Source organism: Volvox carteri (genome assembly GCF_000143455.1).
Source record: "Volvox carteri f. nagariensis unplaced genomic scaffold VOLCAscaffold_15, whole genome shotgun sequence".
In the NCBI taxonomy this organism is placed as follows: Eukaryota; Viridiplantae; Chlorophyta; class Chlorophyceae; order Chlamydomonadales; family Volvocaceae; genus Volvox; species Volvox carteri.
The window spans coordinates 1,822,589-1,841,504 of record NW_003307558.1 but is presented as its reverse complement, the minus strand read 5'-3'; the positions used below and the strand labels follow the sequence as shown (position 1 = coordinate 1,841,504).

Here is an 18,916-nt window from a genome sequence, read left to right as displayed (position 1 = left end):
CCGGCCCAGGCCCCCCAGTGATGCGAGGGAGCTCTTCTTCACGCCCGACCCCCCCAGCTTGGCGGTGATGGGGCCGCCAACCAGCGGGGTCAGCTGCTCGGGGGGACAGCCCGCAGTGCGGCTGCTGGCGGGGGAGCTGAAGCGGCCGACACGGGAGAGCGCCTCCTCCACCTCAACTGGGGGCAGCCGTACATACACACACACGATGTGTGTGTGGTGGGGGGGGGGGGAGAAGAGGGAAGGCGAAATAGTGGGACATGCGGTTCAGCTGTAAGATCAGGAGCAGCAGCAGCAGCAGCAGCAGCAGCAGTAGCAGGCGCAGCAGCGGCCGCAGCGGCGGTGTACAAGACTGCGACCGGTAAGGGTGCTGTTGCGGGGTAAGGGTGTTGTTGAGGGGGTGCGCGCGAGGGGTAGCTGCGGGCTGTGGGCTGATGTTGTACAGGGCCCCAAAGGCCCCTTGCTGTGCAACCCCACGTTACGCACACACACCAACACATCAACACAAGGCGTATTTCGGATCAGATTATTAACACACACATATATGTGTACACATGTGTACATGTACAACCCACTCACAGGCAAAGCCGCTCCCTCCGCTTGCTCCCGCCATCACCGACGTGAAAGAGCTGTTCGTACTGCCAACCCCTCCCTGCGCCGGAATAACCCCCCCTCCCCCTCCGCCTCCGCCTCCTCCCCCGGCCGCCTTCATAAACGCATTGGCCGCCGAAATGACGTGTGTCGCCGCCGCCCAGTTGCTCTGTGCGGTGGTGGCCTTCAAATCCAGGTTTCGGAGCGGAAACGTGGCTGGCTGCGGCGCGTCTGCGCCCGCCCTAGGCTTCATTTGGGGCCCCAGCTGCGCGACCATATGATTGCACAAGGTCGTCAGGTCAGGTGATAGCATGGCTAGGGCGGTGAGGAACTGCCTGAGGCTGAGGCCGCTCGTGCGCTGAGAGGCAGTGGAGAAGATGCTGGCCAGATCGGTAGGGGAGACGGGGCCTGAAGGTGGCGGGGGTGGGGGGAGAGGAAAGGGGGAGCGGAGGTAAACCCCTATTCCAATGACCAACACCCTCATCAACATCACAATCGCATTGGCAACCATCATTAATATAACCACCATTATATCCTCCTCTTCTTCATCATCATCATCATCATCATCATCATCCTCTTCTTCATCATCATCTCATCATCATCATCATCATCATCATCATCATCATCATCATCATCATCATCCCCCTCATCCTCATCACCACCACCACTACTCACCCACTGGCTGCGCCAGCCCCACATCCGCGCACAGCTGGTGCCACTGCGCGGAGGACAGCTTCAAGTCGCCGTCCATCATCATCTTGGCGGCGGCCCCGGTCGTCAGCCGGCAGTAGTTGTTGTAGCACTGCTTCAGGGAGGCCTCGGACTTGGCGTCCACTGGGCCCGGGGGCCGGAGGGGGAAGAGGGGTTAATGTGGGAGAGGGAGGAGAGGGAGGGGTAATCAACATACATACATACATACATACATACATACATACATACATACATACATACATACATACATACATACATACATACATACATACATACATACATACATACATACATACATACATACATACATACATACATACATACATACATACATACACACGTGGTTCCGGTGCGGAGGGTCGTAGAGCAAGGGTGGGGAGGAGAGGCGTCAGGCGTCAGGCGACAGGCGAGAGGGGCCACATGAAAATGGCTGCACGGAGGTGGGGGGTTGAGGGGTTGAGGGAGGCGGCACAGCCCGGATGCATGGGGGCGGGGGCGGGGGGAGGTGTGGGCTGCTGGACGCCCCCCCCTCTCAACATGTCCCTCCCCTCCCCTCCCCTCCCCTGCACATGATGACGCCCCACATCGGGAGCCCCTCTGCTGGCCCCCGCCACACCACCACCACCATTAAGCTCAGCGCTGCAAACCCCACACAGGCCACACGGTCACCACCAGCACCAGCGGAATTTACCCCCCGCCTCCATACACACACACACGCACAGTCTCGTCTCCCGGACTACCGCTGCACTCACAGTCTCTCAACGCGTCCACCGCCTGGCCCAGGAGGCGGTCCGCTCCGCGGCCTCCCCCACCGCCGCCGCCGGCCCCACCGCCGCCGCCGCCCGCCGCCTCCCCGCCATCCGCCATCAACATCGCCCTCCGGTACATGTCACAGAATTCGACAGGGGACCAGCGGTACGAGCTGTTGTCCAGTTTGGAGTCCAGACCCAGAGCGGCGGCTGGGAGTGGGGGGAGGAGGGGGTATTAGTGGGGAGGGGAGGAGATGGAAAGGGGGAAGGCAGTGTGCGTGCGTGTCTGTGTGTGTGTGTTGTGGTGGGGGAAGTCTGGATGGGGGGTTGGCTTTGTGGGTGGTGGCACGTCAGTAAACTGTGAGCCAGGTAAGGTGTAGCCGGCATATGTTGTCTAGATAGGTTGGCTGTGGGTGGGGCAAGGATGGGTCTGGTCAAGGAGTCCGAGGATAGAGGCGAGGGCGGGATGGACTGACGGTGTGGTGAGGGGGGCCAGGTCCCGCATTATCGATCTGAAGGATCGGGGGGACTGGGGTTCCGGGACGGATCTTGCTGCTGTAGTGCTTGGATAATATGGCGGCATGGAGAGCGCTACTGTCGTGATGCGTGAGATCCCAGTCGAAATAATTTACGTAAGCTTACTTAAGCTCCTTGCGCTGAAGCCGTGGGTCCCGCATAGCTCGTTGATTGCGGACGCCATTTCACGGGGATCGAGCAAGCCGTCGCCATTTTGGTCGTGCCGCTTCATCAATTGCATTGCTTTTTCGTTCCATTGATCCTGTTGTGCCTGCAGTGTTTACACGGGTATGAAGTCTTGCTTGGCAAGGAAGATCGGGAAAGACTAGAGCGCCGTGCTGCGTGGAAGGACATGCGGCAAGCAAAACGTTCGCCCTCGCTCTGAGCCATTGCAGGGTTATATAAATTAGACAGTTACCTGTAAGATTAGTCAGGTATAAAACATCAACGCAAACCTTGCACGCCAGCCAGTTCACATGACCTTCAGCGCCACGCACCTTCGAAGGCCCACCCACTGCAGGGCCTCGCCCTGCCATATCTAAGCTCAATCAGCAGGGGAAGCAAATCGACGTGCGCCTCTTCACACCTTCGAGTGCATTGCCACTGAAAGAGCTGAAACCTTGTGGCGCAGTGCAAAGTGCTAAGATATCCCTAACGAGACAAATGCCTGTATCTATAAGAATGACACGTATGGTGCTGCATAAAACTCAGGCTAAGTGGATAGCTTGATGGTCGAAACAGGTAACCAAGCCGGGAGCCAACGATGCTGGTCCAAAAGGTTTCTATAATGTCAGCATAAACATACATAATCTCGCAACACATAACTCTACCTCGGCGATAACCCATTGAACACCGAGCTGTACGACAGCCCACCGGATATCCCGGCTCCTGGGGCAATGCAGCTGAAGGAGCCTTCGAGTCCATGCTTGCTTTAGCGGTAATAGCTGAAATTGAGACACCTGACTGCTAGCACGGACGTGACCCGAACGGCCCATGATTACAGACAGCACCAGCGACTTGCTTGCTGCTTGCGACTTGTGGGTGACTTTGCAAGCCTCACAGAAAGCGACGCAAAGCACTTATACCGCGTGCTTTTGATGCGTGTAATCCAACTACTTTGACTGGACGCACATTCCTTTCAACCGTCGCGACCTTCCTGTAAGCTGCTGTGACAAAGCCTTATCGGCGCACTTTAACGGAGCAAATAGACGCCTCCATGCTGTCCTTTCAGGTCGCTTGATTTGATTGACGTGACAGGTTTCCATAATCGAGGGATCGACTGTAACGGACGTTGCCGCTAAGTGGATAGATATATAATGAAATCCGGCCTCCAAACAAGCACAAGAGGCAGCAGAGCCATACAATTCTACATCGCCAAGCAGTTTGTGTCGGTCCTCTTACAGCCGACCAATTCGGTTTATAGTTCTCCAGGCCCGTCTGCAAACCGCATTGCTGCACCTTAGCCCTTGCACAACACCACTCCGAAAACTCAATCCCAACAGCTGGACCCTTTTAAGGACTATCAGACAGACAGTAATTAAAAAAACAACCTAAACATGAACAAGGGCGGTGCGAGGCAAACAGCACTCCCTTGCATCGCATCAACAGACGAAACCGGCTCTTGAAGCCTTGACGTGCGCGTCTTCGACATACCTTCGGAGAGTATGCGCACAGCACCCAGCGCAACAATCACCATGTGCACGCCAGACGTTGGCCGCAACAGCATTCTGCAATCTTGTGGCTTGCAACAGGACCCTTGCCAGCTTGCAGCACCCTCCCCACTCAACCCTGTGGTGTCCAACCCTGCTTCCCTGTACGGCCTGGTGGGATGCCATGACGCACCTGCTGCGCCGTTGGCCGCATATCCCCCCCCTTACCAAAACGCGTTGGGCGGCACCTGGTAACTGTTGTTGGTATTGTTCTGTTGTTGAGCCGGCGGCGGTCCGCCATACATACCGCCGCCGGCACTGCCTTGCTGCTGACGCGGCGGGCCACCTCCATTCCAGCCCCCCCCGCCGCCCCCACCATAGCCACCCCCTCCCACAGGTCCCCCATAGCCGGCCCCGCTGCCACTGCCACTGTAGCCACCACCCCCGCCCTGTTGCTGCTGCGGACCGCCGTACATGCCACCGCCGCTGCTCTGTTGTGGCCTGCCAGCCGCCGTCGGTGGCCCACCGTACATCCCGCCGCCCCCACCTGCAGGAGGTGGTGTTCGAGGCGGACCGCCTCCTGCGTGGCCGGTCGCCGGTGCAACGTAGGGATTGGTCGCCGGCGCGCTTGTATACGGGTTCGTTGCCTGCGGGGCTGTGCCGTACATGCTGCTTGACGGCCCGCCATACTGGCCCCCTCCCAGGCCACCGCCTTGCGGGTTGTAACCACCGCCGCCACCGCTACCACCAGCCCCTACACCAGCCGCGGTTGCGGCCGCGGCAACTGACCCACTGGGTCCCCCCGTGCAAAGGACGGGTTGCCCGTTCTCCAGGGCCTTGATGTACTGCAACATGAGATTTCCTTCCTTGACGAAGTCCGTGAGACGCTCCAGGCGGTAAATGGACACCTTGATCCGCGCTTCGTCGTTATAGTGGTCCTCCGCAACCTGCGCACACACGGAGATGGACAGGAGCGTGTGGGTGTGCGAGAGCGGCTCACGACTGGGTGTGCCAGCGGGACGCGATGTTGGGGACGGGGGATGAACGACAATGGCGGCAAAAGCAGATACAAGCAGGCCGTTGAAATTCGCATGTTTGGCAGGAGGAGTGAGAAAAGAGTGCGCAAGGCCTGGATACACATCCTCTGAGCCACAGCGGTTGGTTTCTTCCTTGTAAAAGTTGCACGATGGCTGGTTGTCGTAGAAACGGTGCAGTAATAATTATGCTGTTCTTCTCAGCTTCGCGTTTCGTCGCGAAGCTGAGAATCCAATCGCCTCAATTGAACCCAACCTCTCCCGCTGCCCCTTTTGCAAAGCCCTGGCGCGCTTTGCCACACCTTAAGCCGGAAAATGAAGGACGTGAAACGAATGGATTCTGTGAGCCTGTCGAATTCCTGAAAGGGGGGGCAGTCAGGGAGCAGTATGGCAAAGTAAATCGAAAGGTTATTGGCAGGTATTCGTCGGCCACCTCAGTGCGCAGCCCTGGCTCACAAAAACACGTGCAGCCACCGCTTCGACCCGCAGCCTTCCGAAACGCCTACCTACTTTTACTCCTAGTCCTATTTATAAGCAAGGAAACAAACCACAGAAAGAAGCACAATCCAAACGTTAGTACTTTGGCACCCTACGGTACACAGAAGGCACGGTGGTGGATGCATTTTAATCGCTTGGACTCTCTCAGTTCGTCAGTCCTAGCGCGCTGCCACGAGGCGGCGCCGGCCATAACCTACTTGGGTGTTCTCCGCCTCCAGCTGCCGCACCTCAGCCGCCGTGCGGCCAAAGATTGCGTCACCCGCATCTCCGAACGCAGTCAGGTATTGCTTGGACGTGTGGTCGCAAGCGCTCATGGACACCTGGCGATAGGCCAAGAAACGGTTGGGAAATGCAGGTGAGCAGCACACCCTACTCGCATACGCAAAAGCGGTACTCCTATGGAACGCCAAAGGCCGGCACTGAAGGGGGCCAGCACTTTGCTTCCACCGGTGCAGGTGGATATGCAGGTAGAGGTCGAGAGAGGTAAATAACGTGCAACGCGAACGTCCCGACATGCACGTTAGCGGGAATTTCACGCAGATGAAGTGAAAATGTCTTGCAGAGAGAAGCGAAACTCGGAAAGCGGCTGATGGCACGGTACAAACGAAGTAAATAGCTGCGGCATGGCCTGGAGCGCAAATAGCTGCACATCAAGATACGTATGTGCATTCGGGGTATGCCCACCATGACGGGCCCCGTACGTACGTACATACATACGTACCAGGTACCGCCAGGCGGGATTCTCCGTGGAGTAGTTACATCTCTCACAATTCCAGTTGCCACCGCCAATGTCCATCATCTTCTTCTGGCATGGCCTGCGCGAGGTCGTCGAGGCCGTTGCCAGGGAGCGGTACACGGGAGCCTTACAGCCACACAGAGAGAGAGAAAGAGAGGGCTCTCGTGGCATCGGTGCGATACAACAGATTTCACATCACCAACAGCATCGGCGACACATTTGTCGCAGACGTGGGACCTGCTCCGTCCTCGTTTTGGTAAAGGGGGGATATGCGGCCAACGGTGCAGCAGGTGCGTCATGACGTCCCACAGAGCACACACGCGCCCATGCCCCCATGGCTGTGAACAAAGCTGTCTTGCACTTCTCCTCCAGCGCACATACCAAAACCACCTCGTCAACCCCGGCCGCCATCCCTCGCCAAGCCCTAGCTGCACCCGCCACCACGGCGTATGGGACCGCTTGCCACACCAGCCTTTAGACACAAGCGACTAAGCCAGCTGCCCAGCGCGAACACACCTTCCGTTGAAGTCGTGGGGGCAGGAGGGATACACAACCGCGGACGGACCACCGCCCTGGCTGTCCGTCTTGACCATGTCCACCACTGCCGACACCGTAATCCAGTCGGGCTTGCCCGAAGTGCCCAGGTGCTCACCCTGGCCGGGGATTGCGGAAATTCCGTGTAGTGGGTTGCGGAAGGGAGGCTATGGCTGAGGCGGCCAGTGAAAACGCAAGTAGCATCTTACGACTCCGTCCGCCCGCCCGCTGTTCCACTTCAAGGGCAAATGAATGTTAGTACCATGTTGTCAAGAGTGAGAGCGCGTTCTCCTATTTCGCAGCCCCCAGATTGCGAAACGGCTCAGGCGGCTTAACCGGGGAACCCTGGGGGACAGGGGGCCCCCTGGCGATGATCCCCATGCATCCTAGAGCGTCCCATGTACCTTGATCGCGGAGAAAGTTGTCCGCCGGTCAGCCTTTCCGCCAGCGCCCCCGCCCATGCCTGCGCTGCTGAGCGAGTTGACCGCTTGCGAACGCCCGCCGCCGTCATACCTGGTGTAACACGGAAGGTGCATGGAAGGGCAGCCGAACGCACACGGTCAGACAACTCATCCGCCTTCACGCTCTCTGCAATAACGCAACAGCACCACCACCACCACCACAATTCGCTACAGGTATCCGCGACAGGGAATGCAAGGGAGGCGCGGCTGTCTCGCATGGTGCCGGTAGCCGGGGATCCGCATCTGTCAGGTACTCCAGCGCCATGCTGGCGAACACACCTCCATGCTAACCAGCTGACCAGAATCTTGGATGCCATCCCCTTCCTCTTCCGAGGGCCGGCCACCTAGGAACGCCTTAGAAAAGGCCTTCCATCGCCTCTCACGCTCTCCAGACCTCTCTATTTTCTTCGCCCCCCTCCCAAAGCTTCTTTCCTCTTGCAAAGCGCGCCTCGAGACCAACCCAACCCCTCTGTCACCCCCGTGCCAATCCTCTCCCAACACACCAGCTACGTAGCCGCTGTGCGGCTGGTAGGTCCATCGGGTCGATCCGCAGCACGGATGACCCAATCGTCGACAACGTCTTCCCATTAAAGTCGCCAACTCGCAGCGCCTTGGCGGCAAACACGGGCCGCGCACCCGACCGTACCATCTGCGTAATCCAACGTATAATACGGGGTGAAAAGCGCAGCATCGACATGGCGAATTAAATTCATCCATCAGTGCCAATACCGGGTCGGTCTGTGACACACACCGGTGCCAAAACGGGTACCGTGGCAAGCATTACGCGAGTAGGTACATCGAGTAGTCGCCTGACGGGAAGACATACGCGCTACCGCTCAAGGCGCTTACTGGGAAACATCAATCGGCGAGTTCAGCAGCTTTATGCCACTGTCGGAGTGTCTACAGAACCCTACGTTGTGCTGTTAATCCCCATTCCACGCACTTGGCGCACGCTTTTCAAGAGGAGAAAAGTTTGACCTGTAATCACAAGTCCCTGCTTTCGAGCTACTGTACATATTCCCTGTTCTTAAATAACTGTATGATTGTGTGTGAAGTAGGGGGGTTACGTATTTCCACACATTTGAAAAACCACGGGTTTGATAAACATACTTTATCCATGCGACCTCCAATACTGCCCTCAAACAAACCCCTCCTCTCCTCTGCCACTTCCCTCCTGGTACGGTCCAAAAGGTGCCGCCACTCAACCTCCAATCGGTCTGTCGCCCCCGGTCTGACTCCAACCCGGCGCCGCTGCTCCACGGCACGGTGAGGCGACGCATGCCCTCGCGTTCCTGCCCCGCACCGTACCCAACCCCCACCTGCTCGATCTGGTCTCCAGGATTGTTGACCAGCGGGCCCCACAGTGTCACCTCGATGGACCGGCCGCTCTCGTCCCGGACCACCATACTGCGCTTCTGAGTCTCCTCGCCCGTGCGCCGGGTGATGGACTGGCGGGTGGCATGTATGGTGATTAAGAAGGTCGAGGAAAAAGTGGGGGGCAAAGGTCCCAAGACGGGTCATATCGTAGGCATCTGAGGCAGCTACAGCAGCAGGTCGTTATTATGAGCCCTAGATTAACAGTACCCTGCGAGCAACGACGCCTTCAGCAACAAATCAAACCCAGCCACGCTGCACCACGGGCCCAGCTGCCGCTTGCGCGTAGCGCACCCACCCCCCGTCGTCCAGCCGAACTCTCCTTACCCACAAAGCCGCGCTTCCCTAGCAGAACGCTCTCTTCCCAGCAATCCCCGCACCTACCTGCCAGGCGTCGCACGTCTCCACCAACCCGATGATGTCCACCATACTGCCCGCTTCAGCCGTCTCAAGGTCGGCAATCCGCCGGAACTGCAGACCGGCGGAGGGCGGAGATATGGAACCGCAGAGATAGCTACTTCACAAGTACGCAACCTAGGAGCCCAAGACTATGCCCAAATCAGCAATCCGAAAGGCCCAAAATTTGCCCCTGAGCCGGTGCTTCCTGGGAAACCAATTGCCAGTATGCTCAATAAACCCGCCTAACACCATTGCAACCTAACAATCCCGCAAGCACTTCCTCCCCCCGCCTTGTCCCATGTACCTACGCCAAGGCCCAGATTACAGTGCGGCGTAGCTCACATTAAAGCTGATGGAAGGGATTTGCGAAGTCTCCTTATCCTCAGGCACACGCTCCACAAGTGAGTTGCGGTCGAGGCGAATCTCATAATCATGGCTGGTGGGGTTGAATTGCTGCAGGCGAGAAAGGGCAAGCGGAGGGGAGGTAGCTACATAGGTGGGGACCTAGCGATATGACCATCCAGGGCCTGTGCAATCCGCGTCGCTTAAGACGCCAATCGGCTTAAAACGCCTACGCCTTGCAGTTGCACAAGTTCCTCTTGCAAGTCATAACCTCATCTCCCTCCCATGCCGTCAGCCCAGGTACTGTCTGGCGCCTGCTCTGGCGCCTTTGTTTCCCTACCGACCAAAGTCGGCAGTAACCCTCCCTTCGAGAACCTCCACGTATAACCTCCCTTTGCTTTAAGCGCACCCAGTCTATTACTTACCGGTTTTTTTTGGGTCAGACTGGCCTTGCTAATCTGATAGATGGCCCCCACCTGCAGGGATGAAACACGAGGTGCTTAGGGGTCACACATGTTGCAAATACCTGCGCTGCGGAACCGGGCCATGGCGCATTCCGCCGAAATCCCCGAAACCCCAAAAGATCTAAAACACTACGTGTCATTGAGCGTGGTCGTTTTCCCCTCGCGGTCGCCACGCGACAAGGGCACCCCTGAGCACGCGCACCTCTGCCACGCGACACGGGGACCCCTGAGCACGCGCACCTCTATAGTCTCGAAGAATTTGTCCGCCTCTGCCCCGAACGCCGTTGCCCGGATGTCCCCGCCCGCCAGGTCCAACAGGTCGAACGAAAACACCTTGCCCTCGCCCTTCACGTTGGTCCACCTGAGCTCGGGAGCCCACCAGTATTTGGCCGCCAGTTCACAGCCATTGCGAACATAGAATACAAAAGCTAGCAGGCAATGCAGAGGTTGTCTGAAGAGAATTGATACACGAGGCCGGTACGTAACCCTTTGCAGTTGCGTACGCTGTGTAGATGATGCAGGGGACACTGACAGACGACAGCACGCATCGCTGCTAGCTCCGGACGCATGAGCATATCCATCACCTTGAGTATCCCCGGCAAGAAAGGTTCTAAGATATCAATGACCAGGCTCTCAGTACCGCCCGTGCAGTACCTCCCGTGTTGCATTTGCCCGACCCCACCTCAAGCCCATCTCACCTGCGCAGTTCGCCTTTGCTGGTGACTCGCCCCCGAATGGCCCAGCGGGCAATGTATGGATTGAGGGCAGAGATGGGCATAATACGAGGCGGCGCCTCATCCCGCGCAATGGCGCCTTGAGCCTGATACTGTGGAGGTGGCCGTGACCCACCTCCGCCACCGGCACCGCCAGGGGCCACATATGGGTTGTAGCCGGCTTGCGGTGCAGCGCCGCCTCGGCCGCCGTACCCGTTGGCTCCACCATTCTGCTGTGGCAGCGGTCCCCCCCCATACATGCCCTGCTGTTGCTGCTGTTCACCTCCACCGCCGGGGTAGGAATTTCCGCCCGCGCCATAAGGACCGCTGCTAGAACCATAGCCGCCGCCGGGCTGTCCCCCATTTGCCGGAGGCGGCGGCCCGCCATACATGCTTCCAGGCGGGGCCCCTTGCTGCTGGTATTGATTAGCATTGTAATTTTGATTGACGGGCGGCGGGGGACCACCATACATACCGCCGCCGTTCACAGGCGGTGGCGCAGAGCCGTATCCCCCGGTATTTCCCCCGTACCCGTGCTGCTGCTGTTGACCAGTAGCCGGCAGCTGGCCATTTTGTTGCTCCTCGGCAGATTTCTGAGCGTCGAGGAGCTCCGTAAAGGGCGGGATGACGATGGCAGGTCCGTAAGTGCCGTATTGTTCCAGGACCTGGCAGTTGAGCGCGATAAATATCCTGCAAGCAAATACCGAAATAGTCATGTGATTGTCCGACTGCGCGGGTGCCTAGGCGGGTGGAACAGCGTTATGAAAGCATGCACGCATTGATGGTATCGCGCAGATAACAGGTCTCCGTGACCTGGCAGCGGAGCAGATGCCAGCCGCTTCCAGTCGAATCCCGACTCCTATCTTGTCCAGGCTTGCCCTCACATGTCCTCCTAATCCCCGAATTCCCCACACGTCAAGCACAGCGTTTCCCATACAAGAGAGATGGACGCACACGCACACACACACCTCTTTGCAGCAACCTGATTTATGATGAAATCCGATATCTGGACGATGGCACCAGAGGTGAGAGCACCCGACACAATTAATTCAGTGACCTGAGCGCTCAGCATGCACATTAGTGCATAGTTCCCATCGCCGAGCCGTAGTCGGAACCGCGGCTTGTTATTTGGCTGCGGCTGTCCTTCCTTGAATGCGACAGGACGGATTTCTACGGACTCCACCGGCAACCGTGTCAATTTAAAAATTGCGCGCGCGGGCAAGATTTCGCTTCTTAAACTTACCGAGCACTTGGAACACTCCACTTATGGGAGCTTTGGCATCAGGTCCGCATGGGGTGGTTGCAACGCGAAACAAAGCCCCCGTAGACAAAGGTGGCTGCTGCATCTTAAACATAGCCTTTTTACGGCCTTGACATAGTTTATGTGGACTCAAGAAAAAGTAAGCTTGTTAAGGTTATCGGTTATGACGCAGACTTGTGTAAAGCACGGTAATACCATTTGCTGCTGCGCATGCTGTGTGAAATCGTCGTACGATAGTTGCAATTAGACAGCTGCCACAAGGCTAAATCCTGCTGCCAGGCTGACAGCATAATAGTTCCAGAGGTTAAAATAATGACCATTTAATGCTGAAGCTCATGGCGCGGTTGCTTTATGGTGTCTGCTCGTAGACATCAGCGTTGACCTTCATCCCCGTAATGACTGCTCTGTATTGTAGGTTACGCTACCATGCAGGAATGGTCGGACATCGGATTTCCGGTACTGTCTCGGGTGTGAAGACATCCTAAGGAGGTCAGGAAAGCAGCAAGCTGCTTAGAGGCTCGGGGCCGGTACTTCCTCTTTCATGGCTCAGGTCAAGCTCTAAGCTGGCTCAGGGTTTCTCGCCCATACACTGCGATGATTTGGAGGCATGCACATTTACCCTTAAGCGCGGCGCCGCGGGGCGCACGCTTACCGTGCACAGCGGTAACTATTTCCCTTGCTCTTTCTCACCAACAGGTGCAACAAAGGCAGGTCTTCACCTAAGGTCTTTTCACCTCTGCTCCCTCCCCCCCTTCTCCTTTCCCCCTCACCCTCCCTCCTCTTGCGGTTCATTTTCCGGTCCGGCCATCAGAAGCAGGAGTCAGGTGCTCTCTCTCTCCCTCGACCGGGCCCTCTCAGAACGTCATCCAGTCATGTACCACCTTTGTGCCGTTTGTAGGGGAATTTCCAGGTCCTTTCGACCCCTTTCCCCCACGAACGCCTCAGGTTCACCAGATCTTAAATCAGCCTGCACTTTAGCTCGCACCTCTCCGTCCCTTCTCGCCTTCCTCCTTTCCCTCCTGCCTGCCTTCCTATCTACCTGCCATCTAAGCAACTGCGCAGCTGCAGTTGCTGTCTTCAGCAGCGCCCAACATGACGTCCCTCCCCATCCCATAAAGCTACCTGCCATTCCAGCTGTCCTCATCCCTCCGTAGCATACTCAGTACTTTCCGCCCACTTTCATTCTGCCCTCCTCTGCATAAGCATGCAGCGGCGCGCTTTCACTCATTTCCAGAGGATCCCTCCACCCGTATCACGACCTTGCCCCGCGTCCTGCCTCGCTCCACGTGCTCGTGTGCCTCAACCACCTGCTCCAGGGTTACCTGCCGCTCCACATGCACCCGCACGCGGCCCTCAGCAAGCAGCTCCAAAAGCTTGTGACATTTTACCAGTCCAAGGGGGAAAGACAAGCCACACACCAAGGGGGACAGGTTGGGTAGGTGAAGGGCAGGCTGGGAATTACACGATGCAAAATGCAAACAATTACTGCCAGCTGTAGGGGGAGCGGAGAAGGGCAGCAAATGAGCTGTTTGTTTTGCGGGGCTGTAGAAGTGCCCGTGGTGAATGGGGGCCAGGGGGAGCGGGAGCAAGGCGGCACGAGCCCCTGCCTGACACACTTCCAAAGGAGCGGTTTGGGGGGGGAGAAAAGACGAACCACGAACGAGTGAAGGTGCTGCCAGGGCAAGAGTGTACCAGACGTAGAACTGACCAAAAGGCGTTCTTGAAGTGCGGCGACCTCGGGATGACTTAGTGAAGAAGATGTCGGAAAAACTACCTACCTAGCCGCCAAGACTAAGATAAACGCGAAAGAAAAGCAGCAAAGCAAAGCCGTAAGGAAGTTAAGGTAGATGTAGAGGCAGCGGTTTGGGGGGGGGGGGAGGAAAATGAAGAAGAAGGGTTAGGGTTTAGGTTGCCGTCAGAGGTGGATGAGAGCGGCGTTGGGGAGAGGGTGGTTGACCAGGGGTTGAAAAGCTGTTGTTGCCCGAAACCCATGTGCAGCCTCCTTTACCCGGCCGCAGTACCGCAACCGTACCTGCTTTCCCATGCTCCTATCCGCTTCTGGGTTTCCACATCATGCGTTTTGCTATCCGGCATGACATGTATGTACGCAACCGTGTCATCGACGCCGTATGTACGGCTCCTATTTTCCCGTCGCTCTGGTGCACGACCGACCCCCCCCACACACCTGATTTAGTCCTTTTTCCGGTGCCAGGTCCTGCATCACACTGTCATACTTGGGACAGAGACCCAGCGCCGACGCCAGCTTTAGCCGTATCACTCGCCCCATGATGAGCAGCACCAGCCATATGCCGTTCCGCCTGGGTTGGAACAAACAACAGCAGACACACATACATAACAAACCCGAATCCACGTATATATACACTATGGCGCTTCTCTCGTGGCAATGGCTTCGTTCCAACTTAACAATTGCACATACACAGACTGTTGCTTCTCCGTAAGGGTGGACGCAGGTCAGAGGCGTTACTGGAGCCGTGTTATGCTCCCCGCTTTCCCCGGGACCCCTCCCCTCCCCTCCCCTCCCCTCCCCAGCTGCAACCATTGGGCAATGATGCCTTTGATCGCCTGCGTGTCAAAGTCGCAACGCAAAGTCGCAACGAACGCCAAACACACTACCAGAATATCCATACACGCTGACTGTGGCTTGCTACTCGCAAACGTGGTTTCAGTACAGAAACATGTAGATTGCATGCTGGCCCGTGCGATGTGTGACTCGGTACTGTAATTACAAGGCCGCTTTGTGGCGGTGCTGCTCCCACTCACACTCGCAGGAGTCAAGCGCCCCCAAGCAGCCATCCCTGCCCCCGCACCCCTGCCCCCGTACCCCTGCATGATCTTGTCAAATGACACCACCGCCATGCGGCCGTCCCTCCGCAACAATCCCCAGCAGGAGGGCTCATCACCAACCAGATCAACCACCAAATCGTACGGATCACCCGCTGCTGTCGTGAGCGTTTCCTGCGTGGGGGCATGCACCGCAAGTCATGACGGCGCCAGCAATGGGCAGGAAGTTATGGTGGCACCCCTTCCAACACACCGCACCACCCAAATTTCAACTCTTAATAAGAGGGCCGCAGAACGCGTCCAGGGCGGCCTCTAGCAAGAGTGCTCCCATTTCAGTGGCCCCTCCCCATCGCCGCGTCTGAGAGAAGGGTCCCTCCCTCCTCCTCCTCCTCCTCTCCCCCCCGGCACACCCCGCATATCTCCTCGCCTGTGTGTAGTCTATGGCCTTGTCCGCCCCCAGCTGCTGGGTAATGAACTCCGAGTTTCTGCCGCTGCACGTGGCAGCCACGTAGGCACCCTGGGACTTGGCAATCTGATTCGGACATTGGGAACCCCGGCGGCCGGGTGGGTGGGTGAGGCGGGCGGGCGGGTGCGGGGGGTGAGGTGAGGCGGGCGGGTGAGGGGGGTGAGGTGAGGCGGGCGGGTGAGGGGGGTGAGGTGAGGCGGGCGGGTGAGGGGGGTGAGGTGCGAGGGTGAGGGTGGGCGGGTGAGGTGCGAGGGTGAGGGTGGGCGGGTTTCGAGGCAATGAGCGGGAATGGGACGAGGCAGGGGGTGTGGCGGTCACTGGTCCGGCCATTCTGAGAGCGGACGCGGCGGTGAAACCCACACGCCCTCTATCTGTCCGGGCCCCCCCATCATGTCATCGTGTCATTTGCCGAACATTTCCACACCCCGGGGGTGGGTTCGGGCAAATGCGCGTCCATGTAGATCAGAGAGGTGGTGGGGATGACGAAGGGGTTCAAGGTGCGGGGTGGCGGTGAAGCCCTCGAAGCCCTCATTACCCCCAACTTGACCTCTGCAGCACCTCTGATACCTGCTACCAGTAATTTCTCACATCTCCGGAACAGCATCTACACACACAAACCCAATCCCACCCTCCCCCCTTCCTTACCTGCACGGCGAAGTGCCCCACACCGCCGGCACCCCCCAGCACCAGCACTCGCTTGCCCGCTAGGGGCATGGAGGGCGCCAGTGCCTGCCAGGCAGTCATACCCGCCATGGGGAGTGCGGCCGCGTGTTCGAAGCTCACCCCCGGCGGTATGGCTGTCAGCAGGTTCTCTCGGCAGCACACGAACTCGGCATAGGTGCCTAAGGCTCCGAGTGTGGGGTAGGGCAAAGGGGGCCCGCCCGGGGCGAGGTCTTAAGGAAAGGAGAGCTGGATGTAATTGGGGCGGAGAGGTGATCTCGAGGGGTGGGAATCGTTAATATACATACACATATACATACATACATACATACATACATACATACATACATACATACATACATACATACATACATACATACATACATACATACATATATACACATGTATATGCAAGAAGCTGGACGGGGCTCAGCATACAGAGGCTGTTGGCCGATTCCCTGAACCCACCCTGCCCAGCGCCCACCCATCCCCGCCCCCACCACCACACACCTCCCCCAACAGCCCCAAACCTCACCCCAGCGATCCATAATTTGACCGGTGCATCCAACCACTCGGTCCCCGACCTTGAACTGGGGGGTGGGGTGGGTTGCAGCAAGGTGCCAGGTGCAGCATCATTATCAGCAGCAGCATGCGCAATGTGTACGGGCGAGCAAACACCACGACATGCTGCCGTCAGCAGGAGAGCAGTACGATGACCGCCGCACAAATATGCACTAATATGTGAATAGAGTGAACCACTTCCTTTCCACCAACCGCTTCCAAACCCCCACTTACGTGGAGTGGCCTCTTCCCGACTACCTCCCTCCCACCTTCCCGACCTTCCCCCACCTTGCTGGAGGGGTCGGCCTCCAAAACCAAACCCGCCACATCGCATCCAAGGATCTGTTTGGCGGACAGGGTGGGACAGGACAGGACAGGACAGAACAGCGGCGTGATGGTGAAGGCCGACGAGGGTGCGCGGCCCCGTATTTCCGTTTTCCACACCCTTCTCCATCTCTAGAGCATTAACGGCCATTCGATCCCGGAGGTCTGCTGCCTTGGTTGTATTTTTCGCACGAGAGACTGCAGTACAGCAGCACAAAACACGCAGGCTGCGACGGGGCTTCAGCTGGTTCCCCAAACAGCGCCTCAGTTGAGGCGCTGCCGCCGCTCCGGCACATTACTTATGTAAGCAACACCAGATGCACTCCGAGAACTGGCGCAGCCCGGAGGGCCCATTACACATTACCCTCAGGCTTTTACGGACACCCCCGCACGTATGTGTCTGTATGTGTGTGTATGTGTGCGCGCGAAACACGTATAATGACTTGTAGAACTATTAATTTGGCACGATGGTAGTGGCATAACCCCCCTGGACCCCTGACACTTGCTCCAGCTGCCGCACTAGCAGAACAGCTTCGTCATTACAGCGCCTACATGCATTTACGTACGGCATGCCACTGATGAGATCGCACCTGCGGGATGGTAATCATGGCCTTTGGCAACTTGGCCTGCACAAAAGCATGGGGCCCAAACCGGCGGAAGATAGAAGTGGCTTAGGAAGGGTGGAAATGGTGGCTGTGTTGGTCGCAGATTTGGCGAGCGGGCCATGCTGGCGCCGCCGCTGTGTGCTTCCATATGGATGGCCCCCCGTCGTCCATGGCCCCCCCGGCCCTTACGGACACAGCCGCACTTATGTGCGGAACTTGTAACTTGTATTGGATAGGTGGGACGATGCGAATGTGAGTTGAACAGCCAGGGTGGCTAACTACAAGGCAAGGCCAACCTGCCTTTCGCATGTGGCACTCGCCAGGGTTGACACCGGAGGCTTTCACGGCGATGAGGACCTCCCCCGGCTTTCGAACAGGTTTCGGGTGGTCGGTGCGGCACTCGAGCGTCTTCTTGGCCTCGCCGATTCCGGTAAGCACGACGGCTTTCATTTGGATTGGAGCTCGTGTCGGCGGCCGACGGACAACCGTCACGGAAGGTACCGATGCAGTCTCACGTGCTCAATTTAGGTTGCTCGGAACCTAGAACGCAGTTAACGTCTTAAACGAAGTTCAAATTAAATAGCTTTGGGATTACCTATACCTAAGCGCAACTTATGGTAAAAGTTGCCTACCGTGAGGGATGGTGATTTGTGCGCGCTGCAAAAGGTGAAGAGGTCAGGGTCGGAACGCGGGATGCAATGCCATTATCAGGAATGCTCACAACTGAATCGGGGAAGGCATTAAGACTTCAATGTGCTGATAGAAGGCGTGGGGAAGTTACAGAGACTTAAATGCTCGCAACAACGGTGGTACGACAGCAAGTGAACTCCAACATACCGAGCATCTGCGCAATTCAGTCCCTCTCTCTCAATATCATTTTAACGTCTCTTCGCTAAGGTAGCGAGTAGAGACAACCAAGAGCCAGCCAAACTACACCCCTCCCTTTCCCCCCCCTGGTGTAGTTTGGGGTGGGGCGAGCGACAAGACCACACAACCAACCCCCCTAGAGGTAACGCCCTGAGACCCCGGCATCTAAAGTAAATCGTCCTAGCAATCGCAAGACCCGCTAAGGCGAGAAGCAGGCACTCAGTTGCGGGGCCGCACATTGCGGTCGTGACGATGAGGATCAAGGTATCGCTCCAGCACCGCCGGAGTCCGAAGCTGACTGAACTCCATCAGGGCGGGAACTCCCGCACCGGCCGACGCAGCGGCCTGCAGGGCACCACGGCGGAAACTGTGCACAGTTTCCCCGTCGTACAACTGAGCAGCCCGCAGGTGTAGCCGTAACCGCGCGGCAAGAGTGGCGCTCTGCAGCGCTTCCGCCTTGAAAGCCCGCTGGTCCGCCGTCAGCGGGCGAAACAGCGTGTCTTGGACAGCGCTCCCAGGGGGGGCACCAGGCTGGGCACAAGACCACATGTAAAAAGCCAGAGTACGCGGAATGCAGAAAGGGGGGTCCTCACTGTTGGCCG

The 18,916-nt window shown here is 57.6% G+C and overlaps 2 protein-coding genes across 2 annotated transcripts in view; both read right to left on the bottom strand.

The window, feature by feature from the left end:
* Nucleotides 1–3,936: 3,936 nt before the first annotated feature.
* On the bottom strand, nucleotides 3,937–11,846 carry VOLCADRAFT_104448 (uncharacterized protein; the record flags this gene model as incomplete). The annotated part of the gene is made up of 14 exons (XM_002949636.1): nucleotides 3,937–5,160; nucleotides 5,550–5,606; nucleotides 5,943–6,065; nucleotides 6,467–6,560; nucleotides 6,998–7,134; nucleotides 7,420–7,528; nucleotides 7,980–8,125; nucleotides 8,796–8,924; nucleotides 9,235–9,321; nucleotides 9,592–9,702; nucleotides 10,017–10,067; nucleotides 10,296–10,416; nucleotides 10,754–11,458; nucleotides 11,737–11,846. 14 exons carry the CDS (start codon nucleotides 11,844–11,846, stop codon nucleotides 4,438–4,440), a joined length of 2,703 nt encoding a protein of 900 aa, XP_002949682.1. The 3' UTR covers nucleotides 3,937–4,437.
* A 1,403-nt stretch (nucleotides 11,847–13,249) lies between these two features.
* The window catches only part of VOLCADRAFT_90178 (uncharacterized protein), a gene marked incomplete at both ends in the record, with an annotated part of 6,745 nt that continues 1,078 nt past the window's right edge, over nucleotides 13,250–18,916 (bottom strand). Inside the window, 8 exons of the mRNA XM_002949635.1 lie at nucleotides 13,250–13,402; nucleotides 14,215–14,347; nucleotides 14,872–15,005; nucleotides 15,943–16,026; nucleotides 16,081–16,145; nucleotides 16,493–16,547; nucleotides 16,807–16,860; nucleotides 17,433–17,468. Coding sequence (XP_002949681.1) covers nucleotides 13,250–13,402; nucleotides 14,215–14,347; nucleotides 14,872–15,005; nucleotides 15,943–16,026; nucleotides 16,081–16,145; nucleotides 16,493–16,547; nucleotides 16,807–16,860; nucleotides 17,433–17,468 — 714 coding nt within the window. The remainder of the gene's footprint in view (nucleotides 13,403–14,214; nucleotides 14,348–14,871; nucleotides 15,006–15,942; nucleotides 16,027–16,080; nucleotides 16,146–16,492; nucleotides 16,548–16,806; nucleotides 16,861–17,432; nucleotides 17,469–18,916) is intronic.